Source organism: Pteropus alecto, unplaced genomic scaffold (assembly GCF_000325575.1).
Source record: "Pteropus alecto unplaced genomic scaffold, ASM32557v1 scaffold43, whole genome shotgun sequence".
Taxonomy (NCBI): domain Eukaryota; kingdom Metazoa; phylum Chordata; class Mammalia; order Chiroptera; family Pteropodidae; genus Pteropus; species Pteropus alecto.
Window position 1 is genome coordinate 3643901 of NW_006435764.1, and position 17647 is coordinate 3661547.

The 17647-nt window shown below is 47.3% G+C and overlaps 1 protein-coding gene across 8 annotated transcripts in view; it reads right to left on the minus strand.

Annotated features, from left to right (window-relative positions):
• PPP6R3 (protein phosphatase 6 regulatory subunit 3) overlaps window positions 1-17647 on the minus strand; it is an 85820-nt gene that overhangs the window by 14583 nt on the left and 53590 nt on the right. For 3 of the 8 annotated variants that reach the window (XM_015588731.2, XM_006911002.2, XM_015588729.2), the window contains 5 exons: window positions 13735-13821; window positions 8628-8725; window positions 7038-7092; window positions 6038-6168; window positions 1089-1210 (listed from right to left, as the gene is read on the minus strand). In XM_015588731.2, coding sequence (XP_015444217.1) covers window positions 1089-1210; window positions 6038-6168; window positions 7038-7092; window positions 8628-8725; window positions 13735-13821 — 493 coding nt within the window. The remainder of the gene's footprint in view (window positions 1-1088; window positions 1211-6037; window positions 6169-7037; window positions 7093-8627; window positions 8726-13734; window positions 13822-17647) is intronic. The other 5 variants (XM_015588728.2, XM_006911003.2, XM_015588730.2 and 2 more) reach the window with 5 other exon arrangements.

Here is a 17647-nt window from a genome sequence, read left to right on the forward strand (position 1 = left end):
AGACACAGGACTGCAGAGGCGAGGGCAGTGGGGTACACGTGGTGGCGGGGGGGGGAGGCGGCGGGCACGCTACCTCCCGTCTGCAGTGCCCTCTGACCATGCCGCCTTGCCAGCCAAGTCTGGACCACAGCTGTTTAAACATCGCCTCCTCAGAGATGTGTCCCTTCAGATGACACTGGGTCTGTCATTTGCTCTCAGTGTACACCATGCTTTTCCTTCACAGTGCTTATGCTGAATCCCCAGTCCCTGCCCGGGGACAAGCTGGGTGTGGAAACCACCATTCCCTCTCAGACATTTTCTATCACAGCTGGGGATCAGGCTGTAAGGAAGGAAGGGACACTAGGCTAGGGAATCTGCCACGTGTGTGGGGGACGGCGAGAGATAAATGACTGAGAAGGAACTGTACGACAGAAATGGTCCCGTTTTAAAGACGGGCCTCTCTGTGCCTTTGGGCGAGTTACTTAACTTCCCCAAGTCCAGGTCCGGCATCTGTTTGATTGTGACACGGACCGTCCATGTCTGGAGGTCCTGCCAAGGAGGCTCACACGAGGGCGTTCGTGCCGCACGCCCCGCCCTTCGATCCGAGTGTGCCCAGCTCCACTGATACCAGGGATGACACTCAAATGCCTGAAAACCTCACCCAAAACGCTCAAAAGTTAACAGCATTTTTAACCGGCTAACGCAAGTTTTCCTGGCAAGTAGCAGGACATAAATAAGCCCTTAGCTGGACAAGGTTTAGAGTTATAAGATCCATAAAAATCTCTGAAAACCCATTTAAAAGTGTTTAAGCTTTAAGGTGTATCCTCTGGCCTAGTGCAGTCATGATTCTACAACTCGCAGGACTTCCCCATCTTTCCTGCATCGGTATGCAGAGGGTCACACTGCGGGGTCCCCAAGGCAGGCTCACACAGAGGGTCCCCGTGCTATGAGGAGCACACTGTCATCAGAGGTGTAACTTGCTCCTTCCCCTGGGCCCGGTCAAAATGACTACACGTGTTTCAACGAACTTATTAGACACTGCAGACCAGTTGGCCCGTTTTTAAAATGCCCATTTCCAACACATAAGCACATGGAAGAAGGCAACATACGTTCACTCAGGTCCACCTCCATCTTGTCCTCCGTGCTGGCGCTACTGGATTCAAACAAGTCTTGTTTCGCTCCGTCTTCTTCCTCGGAGTCTGTACTTTCCTCACTGTCCGTACTCCCCGAGCTAAGAAAAAAGGGGACCAAAATATTTAATGCTGCATCTCAGGCACTAGCTAAATCCACAAAATCCTAAAGTTCATCCGACAACAAAAAAATCACATCACGCTTCAACTGGCTCAGATCCGCCCAACTGTCACTTTGTTAGGTCTCTGTTCCGGGTGTGTTGCCTGATCCTGCCCTAAGCCACCAGGGCTCCGCCACTTGGGCATGGCTTTGAGATGTAGGTCACAACAACTAGAAAGTGCCTTCTGACAGGTGTGTGGAGGCACCTGGCTGCGCTGTTAACTGCATTTCCCCAGTGACGGCGGCGGCTGGGCTTCTTTGGGCTCATTTGCCACTCGCCTATCTTCTTTCTGAAGTCTTTCCACATCTTTAGTGCACTTAAAAAATGGGTTATTGTCTTTTTCTTGTGAGGGCTGTGAGAGTCCTTTACATCCTCTCGTAGAAGCCCTTGATCAGACCTACGGCTTGCAAATGTTTTCTTGTAGCGTATGCCTTGGACTTTCATTTTCTTAATAGTGTCTTTTGAAGAGCAGTGTTTAATTTTGATAAATTCAAGCGTAATGACATTTTCCTTCTACGTATATAATTTTGGATATTGCATCTTAGAAATCCTTTCCTAATTCAAGGTCACAAAGATTTTCTAGTTTAAGTTTCATAGTTTTACATGTAGGTCTATGAGCTACTTTGAGTTCACGTGTACACATGCTAAGAGGTACGAACCGAGTTCATCTTTTTGCATACAGATGTCAGATTGTTTAGTACCATTTGTTTGAGAGCCTATCCTTTCTCACTGAATTGCCTTAGCAACTCTACCGGAAACCCAGGTGTCCACACACCTGTGCACGGAGGTCCTGTTCCTCACTCTGGTCTCTGCCTTAATTACTGTGTCTTGAAATCAGGTAGTGCTGGGCCTCCGATTCTGCTTCATGAAAGTCGTTTTGGCTATTCTCGGTCCTATGCATTTTCATATGAATTTAAGAATCGACTTGTCAATAGCTACCAAAAAACTTGTTACGATTCTGTTTGGGATCGCAGTGAATCTAGACCAATCTGGGGAGAATTGGCATCTTGACAAATATTGAGCCTTCCGATTCATAAACATTTATCAAGTCTTGGTTTCGCTCAGCTGTTCTGTAATTTTCAGCGTACGGGTCTTGCACATCCTTTGTCAGATTTATCCCTACACATGTAATATTTTGATGCTACTATGAATAGTATTGCTTAGTAATTTCAATTCTAATTATTTGTTGCAGTACACAGAAACAATTCTATTCGTCTTGTATCATGTAATCTCGCTCAGCCCACTTAATTGTTCCAGCAGTCTTGTAGATTCCAATACATTTTCTACATTGACAGTCATGCCGTCTATGAATACAGACAGTTTTACTTTTTCTTTTCCAATCCAGATACTTTTTATTTTTCCTGGCTAGAACCTCCAGCACAATACTGAGAAGCAATGGTGAGAAGAGATATCCTTGCCTTGCTCTTGATCTTAAGGGAAAAATCACTGAGTCTTTTACCACTAAGTATGATGCTAATGGTAGGTTTACTGGAGAAGCTTTAATCAGGTGGAAGAAATTCCCTTCTAGCTCCAGTTTGCTGAGAATTCTATCAGGAACAGATGTGCATTCAGCCACGTGGTTACTGATTTTCAAATGCTAAACCAATTCTGTATTCCCAGAATAAATCTTGCTTTGTCATGCTATATTACTATTGCATTTATTTGTTAAAATTTTTTAAGGAGTTTTTGCATTTACATTCATGAGAGTTAACTGGTCGATGTTCTTGTAATGTCAGCTTTCAGGGTACACTGATGTGGCCTCAGAGAATCAGATGGGTACTATGCCTTCCTTTTCAATTTTCTGGAAGTTCTGTTATAGAACTGGTATTATTTCTTCCTGGAATATTTCATAGAATTCAGCAGAGAGGCCATCTGGGCCTGGAGGTTTTTTGATGTACGTAGGCAATTTTAACCTAAAAATTCCAATTCTTTAATAGATACAGGACTAGTCATCGGGTAATCTTTTCTGCTTGAGCTCTGGTACTTTGTATCAACGATCATCTAAGTTGTCAGAATTACTGGCATGAAGCTGTTCACAATATTCCTTTATTCTCCTTTTACTTGGTACCTATAAAATCTATAGTGATATCGCCTCTCCTTCCTGATATTAGTGATTTATATCTTCCTTTTTTTGATCGTTCTGTCTAGTGATCTATCAATTTCATTAATCTCAAAGAACAACTTTTGATTACAGTAATTTTCTCTACTGTTTTCCTTTTGCATTCTAGTTTCTTAAGGTGGAAGCTGAGGTCATGGATGAGATTTATTTTTTTTTAAATAAGCAGTTAGTGCTAAAAATGATCCTTCAAGTGTTTTCAGCTGCACCCTCTAAATTCTGATGCTTTGTTTTCATTTTCTTTCAATTTAAAACAATTTAACTCGTGCTAGTGTCCACATATTTGGAGATTTTCCAGAGATCTTTCTGTTAACTTATTTTTAACTTAATTCCGCTGGAGTCAGAGAACATACTGTGTCTTAAAACCTTGGAGTTTACAGAGACATGCTTGATGGCCCAAACATAGTCTCACTTAACGTCATGTAACTTGAAAAGAAGGTGTATCTTGCTACCGTTGGGTGGAGTGTTTCGTTAACATCCAGTTGGTCAAGGTGGCTGGTGCGCTGTTTAAGTGTTCTGTAACTTTACTGATTTCCACTTGTCGTTTTGTCAGTGACAGAGATGAGTGTAGAAACATCTGCCCACTTCTCTGCCCTTCTCAGTCCCTCCGTGTACCCCGAGCAGTCACCGGCACGCACACACAACTGTCGAGTCCTCTTCATGAGCGGAGCCCATGTGGCCTTCCCTTTAAACCCACACTAACCCAGGCCCTCTACCCTTTCTTCTGACCTGCTGAGATCTATATTTAAATCACTTTTTTCACAAGCAGAACTTAGATCTTATTTTTTATCCAACCTGACCACCTCTGTTCTAATTGGGTTTTTGAATCATCTGAATGATTACTGATGTGGTTGCTCAAGTTTCATACTCTCATCTTGCTATTAGTTTTCTGTTGTCTCAGCTGCTTTTTCTTTGCCTTAAATTTTTTGATTAATTTCCTTTGTTGGCTTACTCTTTTCGTTATTTAGTGGTTGTTTTAGGGTAAGCATACACCTTTAACCTATCACACTCTGATTTCAGATGGCATCACAGCCAAAAACTGGAAACAACAAGTGTTTATCAACAGGTAAACGAATAAACAAATTATAGTATATCCATTCAACAGACCCCTGCTCGACAAAAGAAAGGAATGAACGCTGATACGTCACGTGACACTGATGATTCTTAATCATTCTGAGTAAAAGAAGCTAGACAAAAAAGTATACGATATGTGACTTCATTTATACAAAACTGTGAAGGAACGGAGGCCGGCGGGGGGAAGGCGTCTCCAAAGCCCACGGAGGGACTTGTGGGTGGCGGGCATGTGGCTCCGTGGACGTACACGTCAGAACTGACCGCCTCATGTAATTTAAATAAATGCAGCTTACTCTGTCTCAATAGAGATGTTAAACAGTAAAAAGCCGCCTTCTCCCATCACACAGTGCTCCTGCTAGGTGTCAGCTGTCATGCTGTCACCTCCAGGACACCGTCTTCCCTGCTGTGCCGAATGCTCTCTGCTGGCGCGGACCGCACTGCTGTATTAGTGTGTGAGGACGGCCTGCCCCAGAGACGAACGCCAGCAGGCCATGGCCATTTAGTGACTTCACTCAACACAAGGACCGAAATTTCACAGCAAATGGTGACAAACAAGTTTGACGGTCACTTTATATTAAAAAAGAAAAAATAATCGCCAAAAAGACATTTGTCTCTTGCTGCCCATTCCCAGAGCAACCAATATGCAGAAGGTGACAAAGGGGGAGTGAAAGACAGAAGCCGGGCTGAATGACAGTCACAGCGCTGGGCTGTGAGACAAACGTGCCTTCACTGGGCGAGCCACTGGCGGGTACGCTCTAAGCTAGGAGAGCGAAGCAGCCCTCGGAGGGACGGCACCCCTGCCTGGACCCGCGGAGAACGGGCGACGCTGGCCCACTCCGTCCAGCGAGAGGAGTGGCCGGCTGGGAAGAAGGGGGCGGAGGGAGCTTTACTTTGCCCCGACTGCTGTTTTCTTTGAATTGCATGCCACGTGGGAACATTATTTAAAATAAATGAAATAAAAATGAGAGTTTGGTGGTTGTTCTCGCAACGATGAAGATTCTGACAATGAACCCTCGGACGGCGAGAACCCAGTGTGCAGAAGCAAATCTGTTTAGGTTCTTGTCACAGAGAGACTTAAAAAAATGGAGGCGGTGGGGGGGTGGTGGGGAGAGGCTGGATTGATTTTGATGGGTATCCATTGACATGACTGTCTCCGAAGTTAGATAAACTTTCGGAAACCACTTTCCTCTCCCTGGGGAAACTTTCATACATAAGAACCAAAACAGCGCAGCGGCTGCTGTCGCTACCGGTAACGGAACACTGATCCGGAGCACTGCGCAACCACACTGCTCCGCCACATTTCCCACTCACGAGAGGCCGCGTTGCGTTTCCTGAGCTACGTCTCGATGCCTCCAGCAGTGCCAAGCAGAGCGCCCAGGGCCATCCGTTCTCCTGCCACACGGCAGACGGGGCACTGGCACCGACTCACGCCAGTTAGCCCGGGCATTTATGACCACAACAAAAGCTTCAGTCTCCGGGTCAAAGTCCTCCACGGGGGGAGGACACCATGCACCTCTCCTAGTAACCGCTTGCATGCGCACTGGGCGTGACTGCTGCGGTAACAAACCAGCCTTCACCTGGATCGCCTCTGCGATTCTGGCGCAAACGCGATGTGCTTTTCCTCCCAGATATCTTCCTCGTCAGAGCCGCCGTCATCGAACTGCTGTATCCTTTCCTTACAACATGCTTCAAACAAGGCAATGTTTCCCTGAATAAAAATGAGAGAGGGAGAAGACAAAAAAAATTTAAAAATCCAGTTATTTTCTCCAAAAGTTACCACTGGAAATCGCATTCTTCCATTTCCTTTAGAAGATGCTCCATCACACACGCCAAGATGAAACATGACCATCTAGTGTCAGCTTCTATGTGAGGGACAGCAAAAAGCTGCCCGATACGACCGAATTCAGAGCTAGCACACGGAGCCGAGACTGCTCCCGACGCACTTTCGTTTGGTAAAAGCACCATGTTGACTCCCCGAGCCTCTCTGCCCGCCCAGCTGTCCGAGCAGGAGCACCCTGCCTCCCGGCTTTCCCCAGTCCCACGGTGGCGAGGAGCGCCCATTGCCCTGCCCAGCACGCTCCACCAACCACGTCAGCCAGTAAAGCCACGGTCCCTCCTGCCCATCGGCACACGGATGCAGGCCGTGCCCGCTCCTGACGAGCGAGCGGCACTGGTCCAGCATCGCTCGGTGCAGCTGACGGGCGTTTCTAAACCGCCCGGTGGTGAGCGCTGGTCACCACCCAAGTGTCACTGATCGAGCTGATCGAGCCCAAGTGTCACTCCTGTTGACAGATGGCAGACCTGAGAGGCGGCAGGCCGGAGTCCCACTGCGCTCTGTGAAGCTCAGCTTCTACACCGCAATCCCAAGTGGCCCCGGTTCAATCGGTCCTGCCACATCTTACACCAGTGTGCAAGCGCCCGTGCCCGCAGGGGCAGGCAGCTCATGCGAGCGGAAGAAACCCCGCCTCAGAGGTTACCCAGAACACCCAGCACCCATGGCGGCCCCCACGCACCCAGCACCCACTTGTACGTCTCTCGTTGGCCTTGTTGCTCACAACAGGAAACACTAATACTTACACTTTCGTTTGTATTGAGAGTAAAGTTGATGTCTGAGACCCGATCGAAAGAAACACTGTGAACAAAAGTGTAGGAATAGTTATCTACAGACTCACAGAAACAGTGACATTTTGCAAATTTAAAATATTTACGCTATCGTTAAAATCTCTAAGTTAAAAAACAAAACCCTGCTTGCATTAAATAATACCTCCTCCCTTGGTATTAAGGAATGTGTATAAAATGGGAAGACTGGAATGGAAGCCTTTTCAGACACGATAGACACACCCTCAAAGACATCCTGTCTATAAAAGATTTTTCACGTCCATGGCAACAACCACGGCTCCATAAACAAGAAAAGGGTTATTCTCAAAGGAGACCAGTCAAAACGTGGAAGAGCACACTGAAAGCTGTCAGGCACCGAGCTTCCTCCAGGTCTAGCCAACGCACACATCAAATACAGACACCTCAAACCTTATGTTCTAATGTGGCCTAATCAGGAAGAAAGTAGGCAGTAAAAAATTTATAGCCTAATAAACAGAGTATCTGAGTAGGTGGGGCTAGCGTATCATTCTTAGAGACCTGTTCTAGTCAATCTTATCCCAAGTACCCATGCGAGTTTTAAAGATAGTGTGGCTTCCTAACTAGTGACATTTACTGAGAGTCCAAACAGGCAAGTGCTGAGATGCCACGTGGAGGGCCTGCGGGTGCCGGTGTGAGCAGCCCTGGGGGCCGTCCTTGCTCTCTCTGGATCTCAGTGAGCTGCTTCTCAGGGCTGCTGACACAGCCTTCGACCCCTGCTGTTGACAGTGCAGCCTGCGGTCCCGTGTGCCGGAAGTCGGTTAGCTTCTCCCACGCCTAAACTGCACCTGTGACACACAACAGCCACCATCGGCTGTAGCTCAACAAACTGTTGGAGGAACTATATAACAGGTACCGGATATTCACGGGCGTCAGGCAGTCCCACGAGAGCAGACGTCCAACACTCCAAACTCTGTCCTCAACGAGCCACACTATCCCTCACATTGACACTTGATCTGTGAACACCTCTCACTTCCCAAGGTCAGATGCCAGATCGCCCGTGCTCACGTCTGTGGGTCGCTCGTATCTTCTATTCATTAGTTCTCTAGACCACCAATAACTTCCTTTCCTGAGCTCCTCTGACCCTGACTGCTGCTCCTGCACAAAACCTAACTCTGCCTTACTGTGAGTCGCCTGGGAAAGAGAAGTCACCCGGGTGGGGCTGCTCCCGCCCCGCCACACGAGGGCACCTCGCTATGCGCTGTAAGTGCAGGCTGCTCTCACCAGGTAGCTCATGAGGGAGTCACTACTTTGGGCAACATGCCAAGAGAAGAACATGACTTAAGCTCCTAAACCTAGTAAAAAATAAGCCTCTCTGAAAGAGGCCACGCCCAGAAGCAAGGCCTCTCAGTGGGAGACACCATGATCTCTACTTGGCTCCAGGGCAGGACAGGCTGAAACTAAAGAGACACCTGGGAGGCAGGGTCCTCCCGACTCAGCGCAAGTTCCTTCAAGAATCCAGGAAAACCACAAAATGGGCCACAAAGAGCAGGAGTATAAGAGAATTAGAAAAACAGGAAAAAATATACTCACTTGCCAATGTCATCTTGATCTGCAAACTTCTCATCGTTGAAGCCAAACTGGTCAATAAAATTGGACGTCATTTGTTGCATCTGATAATCAGAAAAGGCCTGGCAACCCCAGGACCAGTGACAGTGATATAATGATTCTAATGACATTCTACATACTATTTGCCCATTTGTGTTCCAGAAATCATCATATTTATATAGTCACAGGGCTTAAAAAGTTGGTGTGTTTTCTAAAAAAATATCAAATAATTTCAGACACAATTTACCCAAAACAGGAAATGTTTGGAATTTTGTCCACGAGTCGTTCGAATGCGCGTGTCATTGTAAGAAATGTTAAGTGACCGCTCTGTTCTCTACTGCAAATTATCTCTAGAGAGGCTTGGGTTGTCTAGTTCGAGATGTGATCAAGTGACATATGACGGTCTGAAATTATACAGCGTACCAGTTATCTCTAGACACAACCAACCTCACCCTGAAGAGCCAACAAGTGGGGACCCCCACCCTCCCTCTCGGCATCTCCCCACCCCCAATCCAGCACAGCAACTAAGAATCACCATCACGACTCTACAAACACAACGTTCGGGGACACTTTTTGTAAAAAAAGATTTAAGTCTTAGAGACTGAGAAGAGTATAAAAGTAACTTCTGTCTCACCTACCTGAGAGGGAGGACAGACAGTTTTAACACTGGTCCGAAATCAGCCCGCAAAGCCTATACTGGTTTCCTACACCATACTAAAGCCCGCTTGGGTTTTCTTAGGTGAGAAATGGGGGGAATGTTACAGTGGACTCCACAAAAAAGTCGATATTCTAATTTAAAAGAACGAGCAGGCCCAGGGAGCAGGTGGAGTCGGGGATGTGTGCTCCGTTGCCAGTCGAGGGCAGAGAACACAAGAAGATGAGCCATGTCCTGCCAGTTTTACCCAAAAAGATAAAAATGGAGACAAATAACAATGTGTGTGCCGCCCAGGGACAGAGCTGTGGACAGGAGACGGCCCTTTCCTGCAGGAGAGCCCCACACAAGGGACACGAGCAGCACGTGGCGGCTGACTGCAGGCGTCACTCCCAAGGCCACTTGCTGGGAGGGGGCAGCTGTGGCTAAGTTATAGCCCCGTCCCTGTGGTTCTCCATCTGAGCGGAAGCCACGGACGCAGCCCTGCAGAGGTCCGCTGCGGACGTGCCTCTACCTCCCCTTCCCGACGACTCATTCTGGTGGCAGGGAATTATGGCATGGATAATCCAAGTCACGGATGCTTTATAAACACACCTTATATTTGGCTTTGGAAGGCATCTTTTCTGTAGGTCTGAAAAAGGCTGTATCTAGTTTACTGAGAACGTAAAATCTTTTCTCTAAGTCGGGATGCCCACTCCCACTCTCACGCTGCCCCCTTTCTTGCCCACGGGGATGATATCACATGAGCACCGGGGCCTGGGGCCAGCCCCGCCAAGCACCGTGAGCGAGGTGCACCCGGGCTGAGCTGCGGGAATCTGGCTGAAGACAGAAGTGGAGGCAAAAGCTCTGCGAAGCTGGGCTGAGTTGTGGACATGTGAATGGGAATCACGATACGCAGCATTCACGTTCGTTAAATCAGAAAGAAAGAACCGCCCCTCCGGATCACAGCTTTAGCTTAAGGTAAAATGAATGCTTGGCAGCTTCCAGCAAGGAAGAACCCCGAAGGCGGCCTCTGAGCAGCCACGCAGGCCAGGCTCTGAGTTTACTGAGAGAACAGAAATTTGGTCACACGAGGGAGAGGCTCCCTCTCCATTCTTCTTTCTTTCCTTTAGTTTTTTTGTACTTCTAGAGATACTGTAAATCTTTGGGGTGTAAAAGGGAAAAAATGTTACCCAAAGTGTTCCTATTAATGCTTCACGATACTTTAACTGCTTCATAAACAGAATGCAAATACTAAACGTATTGTAAGTGTGTGTGTGAACACATACGCATGTGCACGCACAGTCGCCCCTCCGTATCCACTGGGTGTTGGTCCCGGACCCGCCTCAGATGCCCAAATCCGAGAATGCTTAAGTTCCTTTTATATAACTTTGTATTTGCATATAAAGTACCCACATCCTCCCATATACTTTAAATTATCTGTAGGTTACTTATAATACTTAATACAATGTAAATACTATGTAAATATTTGTTAGGAAATAACGACTGAAAACTCTTGTCTGTTCAGTACAGACCCACTGCAGGCCTCGTTACATAGTATATACATTGGCAACAACATAACGTTTCTTTCTGAATATTTTCGATCAGCGGCCGGTTGAATCCGCCAACGTGGAGCCCATGGACAGAGAGGCAGCTGTACAGTCACACACGTAGACACACATACACATGTACACATGCATTTGCATTCATCTACCTATTGAGATATGTAGCAACTGACACAGTTAACCTCTGTGCAACAACAGAGTTAAAGAAAACAGATAAACTGTAGTCTTCGTTAGTGCTAAGTCTATTACAGTTTCTAGGAAGATACGACCTGGCAAAGAACTTCAGGTTTCAAACCTGAGTTTTACTAATAAAGCCGCCAAGGCCTGCTAAACCCACAAACCCACATAAGTGAAGGCTGCAAATGGATTCTATTTAAAGCTACGTAAAAGTGCTTTGGACACTGAGAAAGCCAAGTCTGGAAAGCACCATATGGCTGTGTAATTATTAAAATCTTTTAATTACCTAAACAAAACAAAAACGTGGAACAGAAAAAAGCAAGCCCACACTTTCCAGAACTGTCAGCCTGTCCAAAGTCACTGAGGAGCACACCCACTGCTTTGTTAAGCCAATCTCTTTGGTGGTGCCCTTGGGCGACCAAAACTCCCTGTCCGCTAGAGCCCGTCTGTGGCTTCGCCCCCCGCCCCCCACCCGCATCTCCGCCAGGCAGGGATGAGAGGATGCGAGGAGGAAGAGCCGGACACTGGAGCACAGGCCGCCGGAGGGGGCAGGAGGCACAAGGGAACGGGCCAGGGTACACACGCAGTGGGGCGCTCCCTGAGCCTGACATGGCCCCACGGGTGATGCAGTCTGGAAGCCTTATTAAATGACCTGCCCTGCGCTCTCTACACTCCAGACCTGACCCACGTGAGACCTAACTGCAAGAACTCGACTAGGTTAACCCAGACTTGCATTCTCAAATGAAAAAGAAAAAAGGTTTGGAACATATTTCTTATTCTCAAAATGATCCATGACTGGTTTTAAACATGCAAAGAAACAGTTTACTAGAAGCCTGTCAATCAGAAAAAAACAATTATTTTTCCTAATTTTAGAGAGTTACACAGAGCGGATAAAATCCACGAAACCAAGCCTGGTGAGAGCTGTGTTACTCAGGCAGTTGTGGGCTGGGATGGCTTCACATGCACAGCGACAGCAGGCAAACCAGATAGAGTCTGGAAGTTGTCCCAGAGGGGCCATGACCCTGGAACCAGGTTTCATGAGCAATAAGGAGACCTGCACTTGATACCCAAGTGCGGCCGCTCCTTGACTGATAAATCAGGAGCCTACAGCTTCATGTTTATTAGCTTATTCAGCATTAGATATTTAGGACGCTCCTTTTCTTAAAGCTACTCTGACAGGTGCAGAAGCCCCTGGATCAGGTACACCTCGCACCGTCACGCCCCACTGCCAGGTGGAGCCGTGGGTGGTGCGGGGCTTTGTCCTGGGCAGAGGGGGCCACCTGTCTCCACAGGTGCGCCAGCACAGAGAAGAGCTGCTGGCAAAGCGCCTCCTGGGGCAGCACCGGAGGGCTCTGGGGTCGTGAAAGGACTGCGAGCAGGGCCCCCTGGGCGGCAGCGAGGTGCTGCGGTCCACGGGAAGGCCCCACCGTGGCCGCTCTGCCCCTGCACTCAGGAGGCTGGCTTCAAGGGCCAGTGTCAAGGGTCAAACGAGAAGCTGGCCAAGGACTGAAACGTTACTTCAGACCTATCTTGAAAATGTGAGAGTTAAACTAACTGCCTTAGTATCAAAACCAAGCAATTGCTTAGCTTGCCCTATCTGGACAGGGCAAGATGGGCATCAGAAGCCTCACCCTGGCCCTGGTGAAACGCCCTATCTGGAGCAGGACGGTCACCTGAGGTGCCAAAGCTGTGACAGGGCCACATGGGCATCAGAAGCCTCACCCTGGCCCTGGTGAAAGATGGGGCTTAAAGACTGAGAAAAAAGAAGCCACGCAACGCTCAGTGTCGGGCGGGAAGGCGCGCACACTGCCTGCTGCCACACCGAGGCGGCCGACATGCCAGGACCTGGTCCTGACTAAGGGTGACTCCAGATGAAGAGCTGGTCACTTTTAAGAGCGTTTCTGCTTTTAGCTCCTATACCTGATGCTCAGTCGAGGTAGTGAAATCATCTGTCACCTCTCCAAAGACCACCAATGGGAGATAAATCAGTACATTTATGTTTATATCCTGTTTCTTCCCTTACAAGCAGCTGATATATGGAGAAAAATCTGGGGGTGGGAAGGGAGGGTGACAATGATTTGCTTCAACTGAAATTGAATTTAGCAGACCTTAAAGATATTAGAAACACATAAGCCATTTGGTTCAGGGACATCTGTGAAAGTTACTCTCAAAGATAAGAGATAAATCAGTACATTTATGTTTATATCCTGTTTCTTCCCTTACAAGCAGCTGATATATGGAGAAAAATCTGGGGGTGGGAAGGGAGGGTGACAATGATTTGCTTCAACTGAAATTGAATTTAGCAGACCTTAAAGATATTAGAAACACATAAGCCATTTGGTTCAGGGACATCTGTGAAAGTTACTCTCAGCGACATTTAAAAGGCCTCGTTCCTGTTGCTCTCGCCCACAGCGACTCAGCTGTTGTAAAAGTCCGCGTGACAAGCACGCCTGAGACGCTTCCTGAACTACCCCATTCCTTCAGACCCCCTGAAAATCCACCCAGCCCATCACGGTATCAGGCATGGAACACGTCCTAGAAATGTAATCAATACCATCCTCACTCTCACGTGCCCAACACGTCTACCTAAATGCTTTTCCTACCAATGAGCCCCGAACCCCATCCTAATACATTGTCTGACTCCAAAACTGATTCATAAATTGCAACTGGACTAAGCATTTAAAATAAAAACAAAAGCAAAGCTTTAGGCATGACTCACTTGCTGCAAAGAAGAATCCTGTGAGAAACCCGTTTCTTTAAAGTCAATTTCATCATCACTGGATGAATGAATATGGCAGGTTGTAACCTATATGCATAAAAATGTAAAAGACTATTTAACAGAGAAACGTTTTGGACATTTGCATCAGCATTTTAATGGAAAAATCACATTTAGTTTTTCTCTCAACGTGTAACAACAGCAAGAACAGAACTCAGTTAACAGGTAAATTGTGAAATCTGCCCATGATTGCAGAGCGCACGAGGCTCAGCCAGATGGCCTGGTTTCCTGCCCTCTGCCGCCCACTGGTGGTGACTCCTCATTACTAACATCTCCAGAAAACAGGTAGGAGATGGGTTACTCTGTTCGAGCGATTCTGATAATGACTCCAATTAAACGTTCACAAAGGGAAGGTAGAAGGAATGGCTCAGATGAAATATAAAAATAATTTATATGTGCCAAGCTTGAAGGCTAAAACTGCGATTTCCAGGGATTACTAATGAACCATTAGAAAGATCAGGTTTAAATTTAACTGTTTCACTTTGAATTCTTGCATTTCCTGCCCACTCTAAGAAAAACGATGTCCATAAGCGCTAACTATGACTTGAGTCAATAGTCCCCTGGCCCTAAAAGACCCCAAATGCCCCTTAAAATGCACCCTCCGCCCCCAGAACTTACAACTAACTCGCATTAATTAAGCAAAAACACAAACATGAACTACTCACCGATTCATGGTAACTGATTTTTATTAATTCATAAACGTCAAACAATATTAGGGGAAACGCATTAACAGTAGAAATGAAGATACACGAATGACTCAGCACAGCACTAACAGCAGCGATTGCTCTACGGCAAGTAATAAATAGGAGAAGTGTGTATGCTCCAGAACCCGGCACAAAACTTCTGAGGGTCACTTACACTACTGCATTTTCTGAATTACTCTTCCTGTACTTTTCGTAGAAGTGTTTTGGGTGGAGACCACTGTCCTCGGGGGAGCACGTAAGTGGCCATTACCTGCCACACAGTGATGCTGTACTGAACAGCCTGGAGTTACGGAAACTGGCCAGGTCTGCTCTGTGACGTTTTAACACTTCTTCCAGAATCTAAATAGGTTTGGTGTGTGGTACAGCGTGTGAAAATCTGAGTAAATCATGGCCTGAATGAAATTAATCCGCTTCTCTCTGTCTGAACATCTTTGGCGGAGACACTAAGCCGCGTGAATAAACCAGCGTTTCCAATTCATTCCCTCTCCGTCGTCCCTAAGGCCTAGATGACGCGCTCTCACCCTAATTTAGAATCTGGGCTGACGAAATCGGAGGCAGCGTTTGTGACGGGTGAAGGGAACCTGCCTGCGTCAGTTGCAGCGTTAGTGAGTTAGTGGGGAAAGACGTGGCGATGGGACGTTCCAGGAGCGCCCGGCCAGCATGCCGAAGTGGGGCAGCAGAATACTGCTTGGTCATGGCAGCTGGCACCTCACGGGCCGCTGCTACCGAGGGCAGCTCAAGCAGTTCCACTGCAGCGGACTCTGAGCTGCTCTGGGCTGCTGGGCTGGCAGGCTAGTCAGATTAAACCGGTGTGTTTGAGGGGCGTGACCCTATGCTGGGGCACAGATCAGAAGACAATTCAAAGAGCAAGGCAGGTGACAAAGTAAGAGAACAAAAAAAGGGGTGGCCGCTCCTGACATGTCTTGTTGTCTAAGTTTGAACGGGGTACATGTATCCTCATTCGTGCTTGTACTTTTTGCTACAAAACACGATTTTATCAGCTCAATAATTAAAGATGACAAACTAGCTTTTGTCAAGCAACCACTATGTGCCAGACACTGGGATCCCTCTATACATTCTCCTTCCCTGGAACCCTCAAAGCCACTCAGGGAGGTATTGAAAATAATTTTTTTCTCCAAAAATAAAATCTACTGCTTTAGAAAGTTATTAGTAGTAACGCAGTGCATGCACACCTCCGTAATTACGTCACTGAAAGGTGTGGTGATTCTGATTTAATAAGATGAGCTAAAAGGACCGGGTAGGGGGTTTCTGCTAACTGGAACCCCAGCAGTCACCGCGCAGACGCGCCCGCCACCGAGTCCCTGATCGACACTCTCAGCACGTTGCTGCGTGGCATCTCCAGCTCGGCAAGCATCGCTTCCGCCCTTCTGCGTCCCCGGCTGAAACCTCCGTCGTCACATTTCTTCTGTCCACGCTACTGAACCACAACCCGCGCCGCACCGCCGCGCATGACTCTACGGCGCCGCCTGGGGCCGGCCCCTCGGCCTCTGGTCTGGATTAACGCACCAGGCAGCTCGCCCATCTCTCTGCTTCTACCTCTGGCCCCACTATCAGTCTGTTCTCAATCCAGCAGCCACGATGGTCGTTCTAAATGCACATTATGTCACTTTTTTCAGATTCCAATCTAAAGGCTTTTCATCGCAGTAAGGTCACACCCCCAGGGGCTTGCTGGGGACTAGAAGTGGTTGGAGTCTGGGCTGCAGAGCCCCTCAGAGCTCACATCCTGCTCTCTCCCTCGCTCCTTCTGGGGTGACATGCCAGCCTCGGCACACCGCGACAACCTCTGTCCTCTGCACTCACCCTTCCTCACTCGATCCCATCAAGACTCCAAACAAATAATAAGTTCTCTGACAGGTTTCCCAGCCCATCTAATTTTAAATGCGTATCTATCTGCCCCAGAGGCTCCTTGACTCCTACCCTAGAGTTTATCCACCTATTTGTTTCTCCATCTCCTCTGGCGCATGGATTTTTGCCAATCTTGTTTAGTCCGATGTCCTCAGTGTCTGGCACATAGTAGCCATTCAAATATTACTTGAACTAATGAATGCTAATAAGTCACTAAATGAGAACACAGAATCAATCGTAACTTTTAAAAAAGTAACAAGTACGTAAGAACACACATGCCGACACGACGTTAACAGACTCTTTAAATCTGACCGTCTCGCCGTGTGAGCCAACTTCTCCTCACTCCATTTTACTGCAGACTGTTTAAGTAGTCGGAGGACAGTGGCAAAAGTGCGACAGGCAAAGGGGCACTGAGCTCCCCGTGCATTGCAGGTGGGGCCCATTTCTGCTTCAACACGGGGCCGTGCCCGCTAACCTGCCGGCACGCCCTCACGCCACAGCGTTTACGCAGGCACACGCCAGGTGGCTGACAGCGCCCCGCGAAGCAGCCGGGTGTTATCTGAACTGCAATGGAGTCCTCCTTTCTACAGGACTGCTCATAAGAAAAATCTGCTAGAATTACCAAAGATAAAGTTTTGAAAAATTCTGATAATAAGTTAAATGGACATTTTTTTTTTTTTTACTTCTACCTAAAAAGTCAATCAATGGATAATTTTCAAAGAAGTTTCCCAATCAAAATGAGAATATTCCTAAATGTTCCTTCATAAACAGAAAGAAGACAAAAATTCCTTAAAGGAGATCACCTTGCCTACATTCTTAACAAGGAATCGACGTAGAGGCCTCTAAAATTAACAGTGTGAGAGAACAATTTCACCCTGCGATAAAACCCTGATTATCCAGAATTTTAACCAGTTTGGGGAAAAAACAATTTACAGTGGGTAACATATTCGTTAAAAATTACTTAATCCTTCCTTAATGACTCCAGGCCGTCAGCATGAATGTGTTTCTCTGTTGGGATACAGCACACTAAGACAATGAGGGCCGTCCGATCTATTTTCATTAAATGGCCCCACACAGGTGCCCTCTTAGAGTCATTTCTTAACTTCACAATTCCCCCAACTCCTCACACCTACTAAGTCTATCATTATACCCACCTTAACAAGCCATTACCCCACCAATCTGTCAAGAGTCTGGAAAAAGATAACCAAATTTGTTAGACAATCTACGAAGTAGGAGGCAACGGGCCCTTCAGGGGTGTGACTCAGGATGCCCTAGTGACCTCTCTG